The sequence below is a fragment of the Pteropus alecto genome, unplaced genomic scaffold (genome assembly GCF_000325575.1).
Source record: "Pteropus alecto unplaced genomic scaffold, ASM32557v1 scaffold226, whole genome shotgun sequence".
Classification (NCBI taxonomy): Eukaryota; Metazoa; Chordata; class Mammalia; order Chiroptera; family Pteropodidae; genus Pteropus; species Pteropus alecto.
The window spans coordinates 6,540,595-6,554,348 of NW_006440132.1; the positions used below are offsets into that span (position 1 = coordinate 6,540,595).

The 13,754-nt window shown below is 39.2% G+C and overlaps 1 protein-coding gene across 1 annotated transcript in view; it reads right to left on the bottom strand.

Moving 5' to 3' along the window:
• The window catches only part of ZNF618 (zinc finger protein 618), a 131,377-nt gene that overhangs the window by 21,780 nt on the left and 95,843 nt on the right, over positions 1-13,754 (bottom strand). The window contains exons 10-12 of the mRNA XM_025050435.1: positions 11,048-11,107; positions 10,415-10,504; positions 731-970 (exon numbers count right to left, since the gene is read on the bottom strand). Of these exons, the coding sequence (XP_024906203.1) occupies positions 731-970; positions 10,415-10,504; positions 11,048-11,107 (390 nt within the window). The remainder of the gene's footprint in view (positions 1-730; positions 971-10,414; positions 10,505-11,047; positions 11,108-13,754) is intronic.

Sequence of the window (13,754 nt, forward strand, 5' to 3'; positions counted from 1 at the left end):
AGAGAGCTCCAGGTCAACCACTCAGCTTCCAGGAAAGCAGCTCTTTGTAGAAATGAGTTTTTAGACCTGGGTTTTCTGAAAAATGGGGGATGCAATCTCATGCCAAGAGGGTCCAGGCAGGTGACATAAATGAATGAATTGGGCTGGATGTAAGACAGACAACAAACAGAGTGATCATGATGAGAAATGACACCTGCCACATGGCCATTGTGTTGGGTAGGCAGGAAGGAGTGGTGGGGACTGTGGAAAAGTGGAGAGCACATGCTCTATGAAAGGAGGCAGCTGTGGCTCTGTCCCAAGACGATTGTCACCCTGCAGGAAAGTGGGCCCACGAGTGCAAAACTGACTTTTCAAAGTCAGCTAGAAATCAAATTTTACATAAAATCTAATATTCAAATGTTGGTAATTAATTTAAAAACATTTATTTTTAACACTTTAGGCCATGACTTGGGAAAAATATTCTTCTGTTTCAAAAAAAAAAGAAGTGTGCAAACCAAACTCATACAATTCTCTGATTTAAGGTAAGAAACCCTAAGACTCAGAGAGGTTAGGTGGCTCACCATGGTTGGAGGGCCAGCCAGAGGCAGAGCTGGGACTCAGATTCGTCTCAGAGAACGATGGGACCTCCACTCCTGCTCTTGCAAGGGAACAATGACCTCGGGCACAGCTGTGGCAGGTGGCTGTAGGGCAGGGAGTGGAGGAAGTGTGGGGTTACATAGGCCATTGGTACCTGCGGTTGCCTTGCTTGCCGGAGATCCTGAATTTGGAGTGCGGAACGTCTGGGTTTGGGTGGCTGGAGGGGTGCGGTGTAAGAGGGTGGCGCATCGGACCACGGAGGCCGAAGCTTTTTTCCCCGACTGGTTCGTCTGGGTCTTCGCTGCCACGAAGCGTGGAGATGGGGAGACCTCTGGATGTGAGCACTCAGAGCCCGTGTCTGGATCGTCCGGTGGCTCCCACCCGGGGGCGGTACCTGAGAGGGTCACGCTCTCAGTCCCTGAGAGCCCTCAGAGCTGGCTGAGTAAGTGGCCTCTTGAGCCACAGACCCCCAGGCTCGAGGGATAAAACCTGGTCTCAGTCCACAGAAAGCAAAGACTCTCTCACTCTTACCCAGAGCCTGAGAAAGTCCGAGAGTCTAGAACCTTCCTCAGCTTCTCCTCGAGGTAAGCCTACCTCACATATTATCCTCCCAAAGGCCCCTAGAATATAAGGCAGATGGGGATGTGGAGGCTCAGGGAGGTACACGCACCACTCCAGGGTCACAGAGTAGGTTGGGGCTGAGTCAGGATGAATTTTCCATGCTCCCAACTCATTTCTCTTAATAGTTTACGCCATCTGTTGACCTTCTCACATGGAATGTTATCAGGCTAGAATTCCTATCTGGGCTTTCACCGAGAAAATGGAGAGTTTTAGACAGACAGGCTGACTGCTCTTGTAAGAAACATGATATATTTTCACATAAAGAAATATTTAAAAACAAGAGAACACAGTGGTCTCTTCTTTTTGTGAAGCTCGAAATTTAACTGGAGCAAAATATTTCAGAGAATATAAGAATACAAAAAAGTAACTGCAGCTGAGTGGGCGGAGAGACTCGGGAGGTCTCCCTGAAGCCTTTAGTAGGTAGAGGGGTGTAAAAATGCATTCAACGCAAATGGGAATAGTGTGCTCAGCTCAGAGGCTGGAAGTAGACATGAATGGGAGACGTGATGCAAGAGAAGTCTAATTTGAGAAACTCTTCTTGTGGATTTTAGTCTTAGAAAGAGAACTTGGAGCTCTTACAGTTTTGGCTGTGATGGAGCAGCTTGTATAGGACTAGCTTTCCTCCAAATTCATCTGTAAAGCTGGACAAAATACATGAAACAACAGTTTTCAGATCTTGAACAGCAGGAAGTGCGGGACTGTGATGCATGAAAGACCTGTCGTGAGCCCCATGATCATTCTGCCTGGAGAGACTTTCTGGACCATGGCACAGAGGTGAAGCCCAAAGGAAGCAGAGCAATCTAACTCAACTGAGGAGACAGTGATCAGAGTTCAGGGCTTCTGAGGTAGCTAAAATTTGCAAGACAGAATAATAAAGATGAAAGAACCAGGCAAAAAAAAAAAAGAACTCCAGAAATGTACATGGGGGGCGGGGGGCGCCCATGAAGTCTTTGGCTGAATGCCAGGCCGATATGTGCAGAGGGAGCCTCTGCAAAGCCTGGTGACCAACAGGGGCTGTGAGCTGAGTAAGGAGTCAGAGGTTACACAAAGGGCATTTGAGCTCCTACCTGCCATACAGGAGAGACCTTGCTGAATACCCTGGGCATGATCCAGAGAAGCAATGCCTTGGAAGGATTACTCTAACCCTAGAATAAAGATTACAGTGTTCTCCTTTATCCATAGGGGATACGTTCCAAGACTCCCAGTGGATGCCTAAAACTTTGGATAGTACCAAATCCTAGATACGCTATGATTTTTCCTCTGCACACATATCTATGATAAAGTTTAATTTATAAATTAGGTGCGCTAAGAGATTAACAATAACTAATAATGAAAAAGAACAATTATAACAATATAGTGTAATAAAAGTTAAATGAATGGCTTTAGGGCCATTATCAACAAAATAGGGTTTACTTGAACACAAGCACTGTGATACTGCGACAATCAATCTGATAACTGAGACAGCTTTTAAGTGATTAAGGGGTGGGTAGTTATATAGATAGCATGGATATGCTGGACAAAGAGATGATTCACGTTCCAGGAGGAATGGAGCAGGATGATATGAGATTTCATCAAGCTACTCAGAACAGTGCACAATTTAAAACATAAATTATTTCTAGAATCTTCCATTTAATATTTTTGAACCATGGTTGACCACAGGTAACTAAAACCTTGGAAAGCAAAACTGCAGATAAGGAGAGACTACTATACTCCAGATTTGACCTAACACAGCTTAAAAACAAGATCCAGAGAGACTTAAAAACAGGACTTTGAAGTATCAAGCTGATCTGTAAGTAAAATAACTATCTGCCAGAACAAAATTTAACAGTTCAAAGGAAGATAACAAAATCCGGACACTCAACAACATTGCATCCATAATGTACAGCACAAAATAAAAATGTACTCATCGGGCGAAGCAAAAAAAAAGTAATAGTCCAAAGGGGGCAAAAAAACAGTTAAGAGAAACAAGAAATGACAAAGATAATGGAATTTGTAGTCAAGGACCTTAAAGCAATTATTATAAATATGCTCAAAGATTTAAAAGATAATGTGAACATAATGAAGAAAGAATGTAAAAAGGAACCAAGTGGTAATTACAGACATGAAAAATATAACAGCTGAAATGAAAAATTCACTTTAGAATATTTCTAATAAAACAAATTAGACACTGTAGAAGAAAAGATCAGTGAACTTGAGGATTGGGTACTTGAAACTATCCAAATTGAAGCACAGAAGGAAAACAAGGATGAAACACTGAACAGAGCTTTAGTTCATCTGTAAACATCATCAAACAACCTAACATATACATAAATAAAGTCACAACAAGAGATGGAAGAGAAATTGAAAAAATATTTACAAAAATGTTAAATGGAAAATTTTCAAATTTGGTGAAAAATATAAACCTATTGATCCAAGAAGCTCAATGGATCCCAAACAGGATAAACCCAAAGAAAATTACACATCCATAATCGAATTACTAAAAACCAGTAATACAGAGATATATAAAATCATCCAGAGAAAGAAGATACATTAAATATAGAATAACAACCAGAATGATGTGACTTCACATCAGAAACAACATAAGCGAGAAGACAAAAGATGACATTTTTAAAGTGCTGAAAAAAGTTTTTTCTCAATCTAGAATTTCATATCTAGAAAATATATCCTTCAAAAGAAAAGGGGAGATAAAAACATCTTCAGTTAAGAGAATCTTTTATCGACAGACCTAAAATTTAAGAAATGTTAACAGAAGTTTTTCAGGGAATAAAGGAAAATGATAATAGAGGGAATTCAGATTTATACAAAGTACAGAAAATGATAAATACATGAATATATAAAGCATTTTATTATTTCTTAATTAACAAATAATTGAATGTTTAAAGTAAAATAAATAATTGTTGGGTTTATAACTTATTTGGGCTTATATGTATAAGAATAGCACAAAGGACAGAAGGGAAGTAAATGGAAGTTACAAGGTTCTCACGTTATGTGTGATGTCTGATATAAATTCATGGTAGACTACAACACATTAAAGATGTATATTATAAACCACAAAGTAACCACTAAAGAAAGAGAAGCATAGCTAGAAAGCTAACAGAGGAAAGTTTTTAAATTCTTGATTAATATTAAAGAAGGCAAAAAAAAAGAAAAGAACAATGAACAATAAGAAGAAATGGGGTAAAAAGAAATACAACAAGATGGTAAACTTAGATCCAAGCATATTAATAAATTACATTAAATGTAAATGGATTAAACACTTCATTTAAAAGGCAGAGATTGCCAGACCGGATAAAGGGTTGAGAACCAACTATAAGTATGCATTTCAAATATAAAGGCATACATAGATTAAAAGAAAAGGGTGAAAAGATATATACCATGCAAACACTAATTCTTAGAAAGCTATAGTAACTACATTAATATCAGATAAAGTAGATTTCAGGACAATAGATATCACTGGAGATAAAGAAGGACACTGCACAATTTTAAAAGGGTCAATTCATCAAGACATAATGATCCTAAGTGTGTGCATCTAAACACAAAGTTTCAAAATACATGAATCAAAACCTGACAGAACTGAAGGGAGAAACAGTGTGCCTATAATTAAAGTTTTGGATTTTTAACATGTCTCTCCCAATATAAGCCTGAAAAGGTATAGAGATTGCATTATCAGTCAGTGCAACCTACTTGACACTCCACTCAGGGAATATTCTTTCCAATGCATTCTATGAGGCCAGCATTACTCTGATACCCAAATTATACAAGAACATTACATGAAAAGGAAAGTACACTGCCGGTTGAAATGTAACATCGCATAACAGCTTTAAAAAATAATCTGTTTCTTCAAAGTTAAACATACATCTATATAATCCAGCCATTCCACTCCCAGATATTTACCCAAGAGAAATAAAAGCATTTGTTCATATAAAGACAGGTACCGGAATGTTCACTGCAACTTTATTTGTATTAGCTCCAAACCAGAACAACCCAATTGTCCATGCATAAGTAAAGAAAGGAAACGGTGGTTTCTATACAATAAGTCCTTGAATACTGTCATTCATTTAATGTTGTTTCATTATAATATTGATGAGATGCAGGAGGAACTTAACTCTTGTTTATATCAATTAGTCTACAGTAAAATTGGTTTTGCTATGCATCATTTCACTTAAAGTCACAGAACCTATTAACAACATTAAGTGAGGACTTACTGTATCTAGACAATGGAATACTACTACCCATCAATTAAAAGGAATGAAGTACTAATACGTGCAAACATGAATGAATCTTAGAACAATTATGGCAAGTGAAAAAAGCCAGATCCCCCCATACACATAATAAAAGAAAGAGTACACGCTATAAGATCTCATGTACGTAATATTCTAGAAAATGCTAACTAATCTGTAGTAATAGGAAGCAGACCAGTGCTTGCCTAAGGATGAGGAAGTGGTAAGCAAGGGTTTATAAAAGGGCACAAAGAAACTTCTGGGAGTGATGGATATGTTCATAATATTGATTGCAATGACGGTTTCATGGCTGCCTACATAGGTCAAAACTTATCAAATTGTACACTTTAAATACAGGCCCTTTACTGTATAACAATATACCTCAATAAAGGTGTTTAAAAAACTTCACCAGAAACATTTCCTTGATTATGATCGTCATTAACAAACCATTGATTGAACATGGGGCACACTGCTAATCCTAGGAATGCAATTCTCTGTCCCTGAAGGGTCAGTTTGGGGAATGATATTAAAGCCAGGTAAAATTCTGGGGAATTTCAGATAGAAATGATCAGAAAACATGTTCTTGAAAGCAAATTAAATTTACAAACTACCCTAGGTCTTAAACTAATTTAGATACCTAGTCAAGAAAAAGAAGCTTCAAAGAAAGAAGTCATTCTTCTGGTAAAGAAGAGGCATTCCAAGATTGTAACCTTCTTCAGTTCATTTCACAGTTTGACTTTCTGATAGTCTTAATTCATTTTAATAAAGTATAGGCATAATGACTTATTTTAAAAAATCAATCCATGTAATTCACATTATTAGAATAAAATATCATAGAATCATCTCAACAGATGTGGGAAAAATAGGTTAACATCAATTTGATGATAAAACAATAAACCTTTTCAGTAAACTAGGAAGAGAAGGTAAATTCCTCAACTGACAAAGGGCATCTATGAAAACCTACTGCAGCTAACATTATATTTAATGATGAAAATCACAATACCTAATGATGAAAAACTGAACCCTATGAACAAGGCATAGATAACCACTTATTTCTTCTATTTAACATTGTACTGGAGGGTCTTAACCAGTACATAAAGAAGAAAATAATAATAAAAAGAATACAGATTGGAAAGAAAGAAATAAAATTGTCTTTATTAGCAGATGACATTAGTATATACAAGGAAAATCCCAAGAATCTAAAAATAAACTATTAGAATTAATACAAGTTATTTTAGCAAAGTTGTAGGTTACAAATACAATTCTGAAAAATCAATTGTGTTTGCATGTACTACCAACAATGATTAAAAATCACAAAAAAAAATCACAGTAATGTCGAAAAATATAAAATACTCGGAGGTAATTTAATGAAATAAATTACCTCCGAGTATTTTAGACCTCTACTCTGAAAAGTACAAACTACTGCTGATAGAAATTAAAAGACTTAAATACCTGGAGAGAGATACCATGTTCATGGATTGGAAGTCTCAGTATTATTATGTCTATTCTCCCCAAATCAGTCTATAGATGCAGTGTAATCTTAAATAAAATCCCAGTTAGATATTTTTGTAGAAATTGACAAAAATATTAACATTTATAAGGAAAAGCAAAGTTCCTAAAATAGACAAATATTCTTTAAAAAGGACATTGAAAAACTGAGAGTACCTGATTTAAGACTTACTATAAAACTCCAGCAAATAAGACCATGCTGGCATAGCAGAGACAAATAAATCAATGGAGCAGAAATAAACTCACTTACTTATACATTCAATTGATTTTCAACAAAGGTCCCAATGCAGTGTAATGGGGAAAAGGCAATCTTTTCAACAAATCATATTGGAACAACTGGATATCTGTTTGGAATGAAATCAATCTCAACTCATGCCTATCATCATTTACAAATATTAAGGTGAAATGGACCACAGACCTACATGCAAAAGCTAAAATTACAAAGCTTCTAAAAGATAATAAAGGAGAATGTCATCACCATCTTGAGGTAGGTTAAGGATATTCTGGTTAGGATCCAGAAAGCACTAACCACAGAAAATAATAATAAATCAGACTTCACCAAAATGAAAAACAACTGCTCATCGAAAGAAAAGATACTGTATGAAAATCAACAGGCATGCCAAAGACTGAGAGAAAATATTCACTGATAAAGTCCCTGATCTAGTATAAAAAACTCCTGTAACTTAATAATAAAAAGACAAACAACCCAACCAAAAAACAGGCAAAAGACTTAGTTTCCAAAGTAAAATATACAAATGGCCAAAAAACAAATGAAAGTGCTCAACATTACTAGTCATCAGAAAAATACAAATTAACAACATAAATACCACTGCACGCTCCCCAGAACAACTAGAATTAAAGAGCTTATTGCCACCAAATGTTGGCAAGAACGTGGAATCAGTGACCGATGAGAGTGTAATATGCTAGTCATTTTGGAAAATGGTTAGTGAGTTCTTAAAAGTTAAACATACTCTCCCCTATGACTTAACAATTCTACTCCTTGTTCTTTAGCCAAAAGAAACGATCATGTCTGTCCACAAAAAGCCTCGTACAAGCATTTTCATAGCAGCTTTATTCAATAATAGCCTAAAACAGGAAACAACTCAAATTAACAAGCAAAGAGCTAAACAAACCAGTATTTTTTTCACACAATGGAATATTGCTCAGCAGTAAAAATGAATGAACAACTGATATATTTAACAACATGTATAAACTTAAAAACATTTTGCTGAGTGAAAGCAGCCAGACACAAAAGAGTATATATTATGACTCTATTCATAATAACTTCTGCAGTCAGCCTAGGTCCCTATGGATAGTCTCACCAAACCCAGGGTTTTTTCAAGGCCTGGCCCTGGGTACCACCTGAAGCCGTCAAGTCCGGCCCCTAATTCCATGCAGAATCCATGGACACACAAATCTCTAAGAGCCAAGGGTGATCCAAAGGCCACTGGAGGGGCTATTGGTCAACCTTGGAGAATCAGTCATCTGTAGGATTTTGCCTAAATCTCTCATGCTGTATTTTAAACACAGATGATCCTAGAGTCACCAGACTTGAGTGAGTAATAGAAAAGAGATTTATTCAACCAACAGATGCAAAAGACACAGAGTCTGTAACAGAGATAAAAAGAAAATGAGGAACAGGAACAGCAGACAGCTCTTCAGGAAAGAAGCACCTGGACATTAAGGAAGAAATCAGGGTGCAAGCAGTGCACCCCCTTCTTGCTGTACCATCTGACATGGGATGCAGGATAGCTTCATGGTTATGAGTATGGGCCTGGAGCTCACCTGCCAAGGTCCAAAGCCAAGCTCCCCCTCTTATTAACTCCATGGCTTTACTCCACTTGTTCCGGGAAGCCATTAGGGGGAAGAGCAGAAGCAGCACTGAAGGCATTCTGCAAAGGTTGAAGCGACGGCTGCATGCTGGCCTTGCGACCAACACCTAAGTGCATTCTGGGTAGTATCCCCTCTGGGCATCAGAGCAGGTGCTTACACAGAGCTGCCAGTCCTGGCCCATGGAAAGAAGGATCTCCAGAGGGGTTGAGGCCATGGAGCTCAAGGCCAGCCACAGCCCTGATGATTTGCACCAATACCATTACCATTAGTGAGTCAAATGGATGGGTAGTGCCCACCAAAAGGAAGCTCACAGGACCCAGCCAGACATGCTGGTAGAAATTGGATGACTGATATATCCCGAGCCTGGGTGGCTGGGTGAATTTCTCTAGCTGGGCCATTAGGGACGCCTGCCTGAGGATCTCTTCATGCTGGAGATGCCTAGAATCCAGACCCCTGGGCTGGAAAACCTCAAGAGTTTCACAGATGGGAAACCTGAGCCCAGAGAAAGGAAATGACAGGCACAAGGTCACGCAGCAGTCAGAGGCTAAGCAGGACAAGAATCCTAGCTCAGCTATCAACCTCAGGATGGAAGCTCTCACGAGTATTCTGCTCAGCAGGGAAGACTCTCTGGGGAAGCTGCCTGCACCATTCTTTAAGCTCTGTACACCTCTCCCTGCCCATCCGAATGCCCTTGGAGGGGCCATCTGCCTGTGCTGCTATCTTCAGAGATCCAGAAGGGTCACGAACCTCCCAGACCATAATAGGCAGCTTAAACCCCTGCTGACCTTGTTTAACCCTCCCTGTCTCTGGACCTAAGTCTTCCCATCCAGAGACTGGAAAATGGGATCTGCATAGCTCTGCCCTGAGAAACAAAAGCAAGGACAGTCCTGCATCCACTCCTAAGCATCCTGCCCTGCTGCCCTGCAGCTCTGGTTAAACCCCACCCATCAGAATTTTGGCTGAGGACGGAGGGCCTCCTAGCTCACACACTTGAAGTACGAAGGGTGGAGCCCCCTCCGACATTCAGAAGGAAAGATAGGAAATAAGCATCAAGAGAACAAAAGGCCAGGATGTCCCTGTGAAAAGGGCCCTTAGAAACTTTCCCATTCCAGTCAAGGGAGGAAAGAGAGATTGGGGGCCAGAAACAGGACAGGGCCTGTCCAAGGTCACATTTAAGTCTGCGACCCTCCTGGGATTAATACCCAGGGATCTGAGTCCCAGTTTAGCACTCCCTCTAGCTTCTTACCCTTTTCCACTACCAAGGGCAAAGAGGGAGCTAGCCTGTCTAGCTGGCCTTGCCCTAGCCTGTGTTAGACCCAGCATGGCTTCAGACTGAGGCTGTATCACATGGCACTAGCTTTGGGGCAAAAGGGGACTTAAGAACCACATGATTTGGAGGACTTAGAGGAGGTAGGGACAGGGCCACTGAAGGACTTAGACGAGAGGTGCCCATGCTCCAAGTCTACCAAGGGATGACTCCGGCTTTCCTGGCATAACGGTAGGGCTTTCGCAGCTATTCCAGCTACTAGAGTAAGGTAGCCCCATGTCACCTAGAGAATGGCCCAAAACCAAGCTCACCTTTGCTTCCACACTCCCCTGGCAAAGCCCCAGAGTGGGACTGGCCCACCCCTCCCCCAACAACAAAAGGTACTCACTGATGGGGGCATGTAAGGCCACGTGCTCCTGGTAGGGCGTGTAGTACTTGTACTGCTTTCCGCAGAATTCACAGGTGTAATTGCCGGTTTCTGTCCAAGAAGAAGAGGCAAGTGTGGGAATAGGTACCTGGCTCCAATCCAGCAGCAGCAGCGTGCTCCCTCCCCTAAAACTCCTCATTCTGGGACCATCAGCTAGAATCAGGAGCCCATTTGCATCGACTACCTGGGTTCAAATCTCAGCTCTGCTATTTTGAGCTGTGTGACCTTGGGCAAATCTCTTAACCTCTCTGTGCCTCAGTTTTCCTATCTGTAAAATGGGGGTAACAATAGGACCACCTTATAGGATTGCTGCGAGGATTAAATTTATACATTAAGTGCTTAGAACAGTACCTGGCACACACTGTTCTCCTTCATTGCTCCACCCCCAAGCCCCGGTGCTCAGGAAATGTGTGGTGACCTGAGCTGACCTCCAGTGCCAACCTCTAGCAGCCCCTTTGCAAGTCCTGTCCTTTGCAATGGCCATATTTGGGTCCCCTCATCTCTATATCTTCCCTGCCCCCAAGCAACCCCCACCCCGCCCCCCACAGAAGAGGTCACTTCTTCCTCTCAGGTCCTACCGGACTTTGTCTTTACCTCTCTTTTGGGTCTGCCTAACTTCTTTCTTCTTAAAAATTTCTGATGTAATATTGTTCACTGGGGGAAAATTATAAAATACTGATAAATACAAAATTTAAAAAAAAAAATAAGAGAAATTTCAATCATCTGTAATCCCCAAACAAAGAGCAGCCGCTACCCCTTGGGTAGAACGTGCACCTTGCCACTTACCCCAAACCCCACCCCTCACTCCCATCTCATCTGGGGCATGCTTCTCATTGACATCATCTGTCTGGCTCCTGCGGGCCTTGAATTAGCAGCTCTAATCTATATCTTCTTTGTAACCTGGTGCATTCAATCAACGATACTTTGTGGACATCTTGCTTAATCAATAAAGTTCGATCTCTACTGCATTTATTGGCTGCACGGTTCCCACTGGACTCTAGAATTTGCTGAGCCAGTCTCCTATACCAGGGAACATTTAGATTGTTTCAAAAAAATTTTCCTTATATATATATATTTTAAAAATGCTGTGATCCACATCCTTGTAGAAATTTTTGTGTTTGCTCATTCTTTTTGCACATCATTGCAAAATAAAGATTATCATGCATAATCTTTGCACATTATTTCCACAGGATAAATTAAGCATTTTTAAGGCTTTTGATAACCACAGCACCAAATACTATCAAAAGGTTGGTCCAATTTTTATCTCAATCAGAAAGATGTGAAAACGACTGTCTCCATACACTATAGCCAGCATTAAGTATTATTACCTTTTTAAATTGTGATTGATATGGGGAACTGTATTGCACTGCTGGTTTTATTTTCCACTTCTTTGACTTGTAAGGAAATTGACTATTTTTCATGTTTAATTAACTGTAGTTTCTCTTTGTGACTTTCCCGTTTGTGTTTATAGCCAACGTTTCTATAGGTATATTTACCCTTTTTAAATCATTTTGTCCCCTATGTTAACTGTATTTTTTCCCTCAAATTGGCTGCTTCTTCTGTTTATGGCTTTTCTCTCAATATAGAAGCTTTAAAATTTTTTTCATAGTTAAATAATTTTTGTAACTAATTCATGAGCACTGAAAAAGATCTATTTGCTATTTGTTAGACCAACTGTATTAATTATATTATTCAAACCCTATCCCTATATAATCTTATTTGTCTTTGCTCTGTCAAAGACTAAACATGATAAACCCTTCCATTTCACTGTCGTTCTAAGTTTATTTTGTATATTTGGATACAACATTGCCTGGTGCATCTAGGCTCAAGAAATCAAAATCTTCACTGTGAACTGCACCCTTTATTAACATTACCCTATTTTCTAACACAGTAACTTCTCAAAGTGTGGTCTCTGGCCCAGCAGCATCAGCATCACCTGGGAACCTGTCAGAAATGCAAATTCTCAGGACCTGCCCAAGACACACCCAAAAGAAAAATTCTAGGGATGGGATCCAGCGACCTGTGTTTTAATAGGCCCCCTAGAAAATTCTGATGCACGGGAAAGGTGAAGAACCACTGCTCTAACATTTAATTATACAGTTCGTCTGGCATTACTGTTATTAATTCTTGGTAATTACTTTGTCAGATCCTCCTTCCTACTTGTTTGCATATGCCTAAAGACATTTCCCTGAGTTTTCCTGTACTTTCATTCATTACACAGACACTGTGCTAAAAATAAATGCCAGCACAAAATATTGAGCAAAAAGATTCATGGTTCCTGCCTTCAAGGAACTTAGTCTGGAAAAGAACACAGAAAAATCAAGTAATCAAATAACCACAAAAATTTAAAAATGCAACCATGATGGGTGCTCTTAAGGAGACATGTGCTATACTATGAAAATTCTAACCGGAAATTCAATTTAGTAAAGGAAGTGGCAAAGAGTTTCCTGAGAAAGAGAAGAGGAAAAGATAAAGAATTAACTTGGATACCTCTAATAAACCATTAATAATTGAATTCTTTTAAATTAACCTGAGAATCTTTGTCTTCTAATAAAGGAGAACACACCATTTGCTTTGATTGCTATAATTGGCTTAGTTTTACTTGTTTCATGATTTTTTTACCCTCATGCTCTACCCTTTCTGGTTTATTCCCTTAGTTTTCAATTGCTTCATATACGAAGTCTTTTCTTTGCCTTTCCATTATTCTCCAATATTCAGTTCTTTTCCAACATTCTTCATTATTTTAAATAGTATATGTTATATTTCTCTAATTGTTATAATCAAGCAGGAAATATTTTCTTGACTATTACTATTGAGAAGGGGAGTTTAACTTGGTGCTTCTCAAACTTTAGCATATATAAGAAACATCTAGAGAGACTGTTACAGCACAGATGCTGGGGGCCACCCCAGAAGTTCTGATTCCACTGGTGTGGCATGGACCTAAGAATTTCTATTTCTAAGCAGCTGCTAGGAGATGCGGACGATGCTGGTCTGGGGACCATACCGGGACTGGTTTAACCGACTTCACTGTATCCTTCACCTATTCCTTCCTTCTTGTGTTTTAAAATTCAAATTTAATATTTCAGAGAAATCTTTGTCTTTTGCATACAATTTTATAATCAGATGTGCAACATTTAAAACTTACTATTAGTTCACCTGGCTTTAGTATTCACCACGAGTGCTCTTGTACCGTGAATTAATTCCTTATAATTGAGCCCTTAAATGTGTTCTACTACTCAGTTCATTGGAGTATAACTTTAAATAATTTCTTAAAGATGGGATCAGAGAAGATATAGTATGT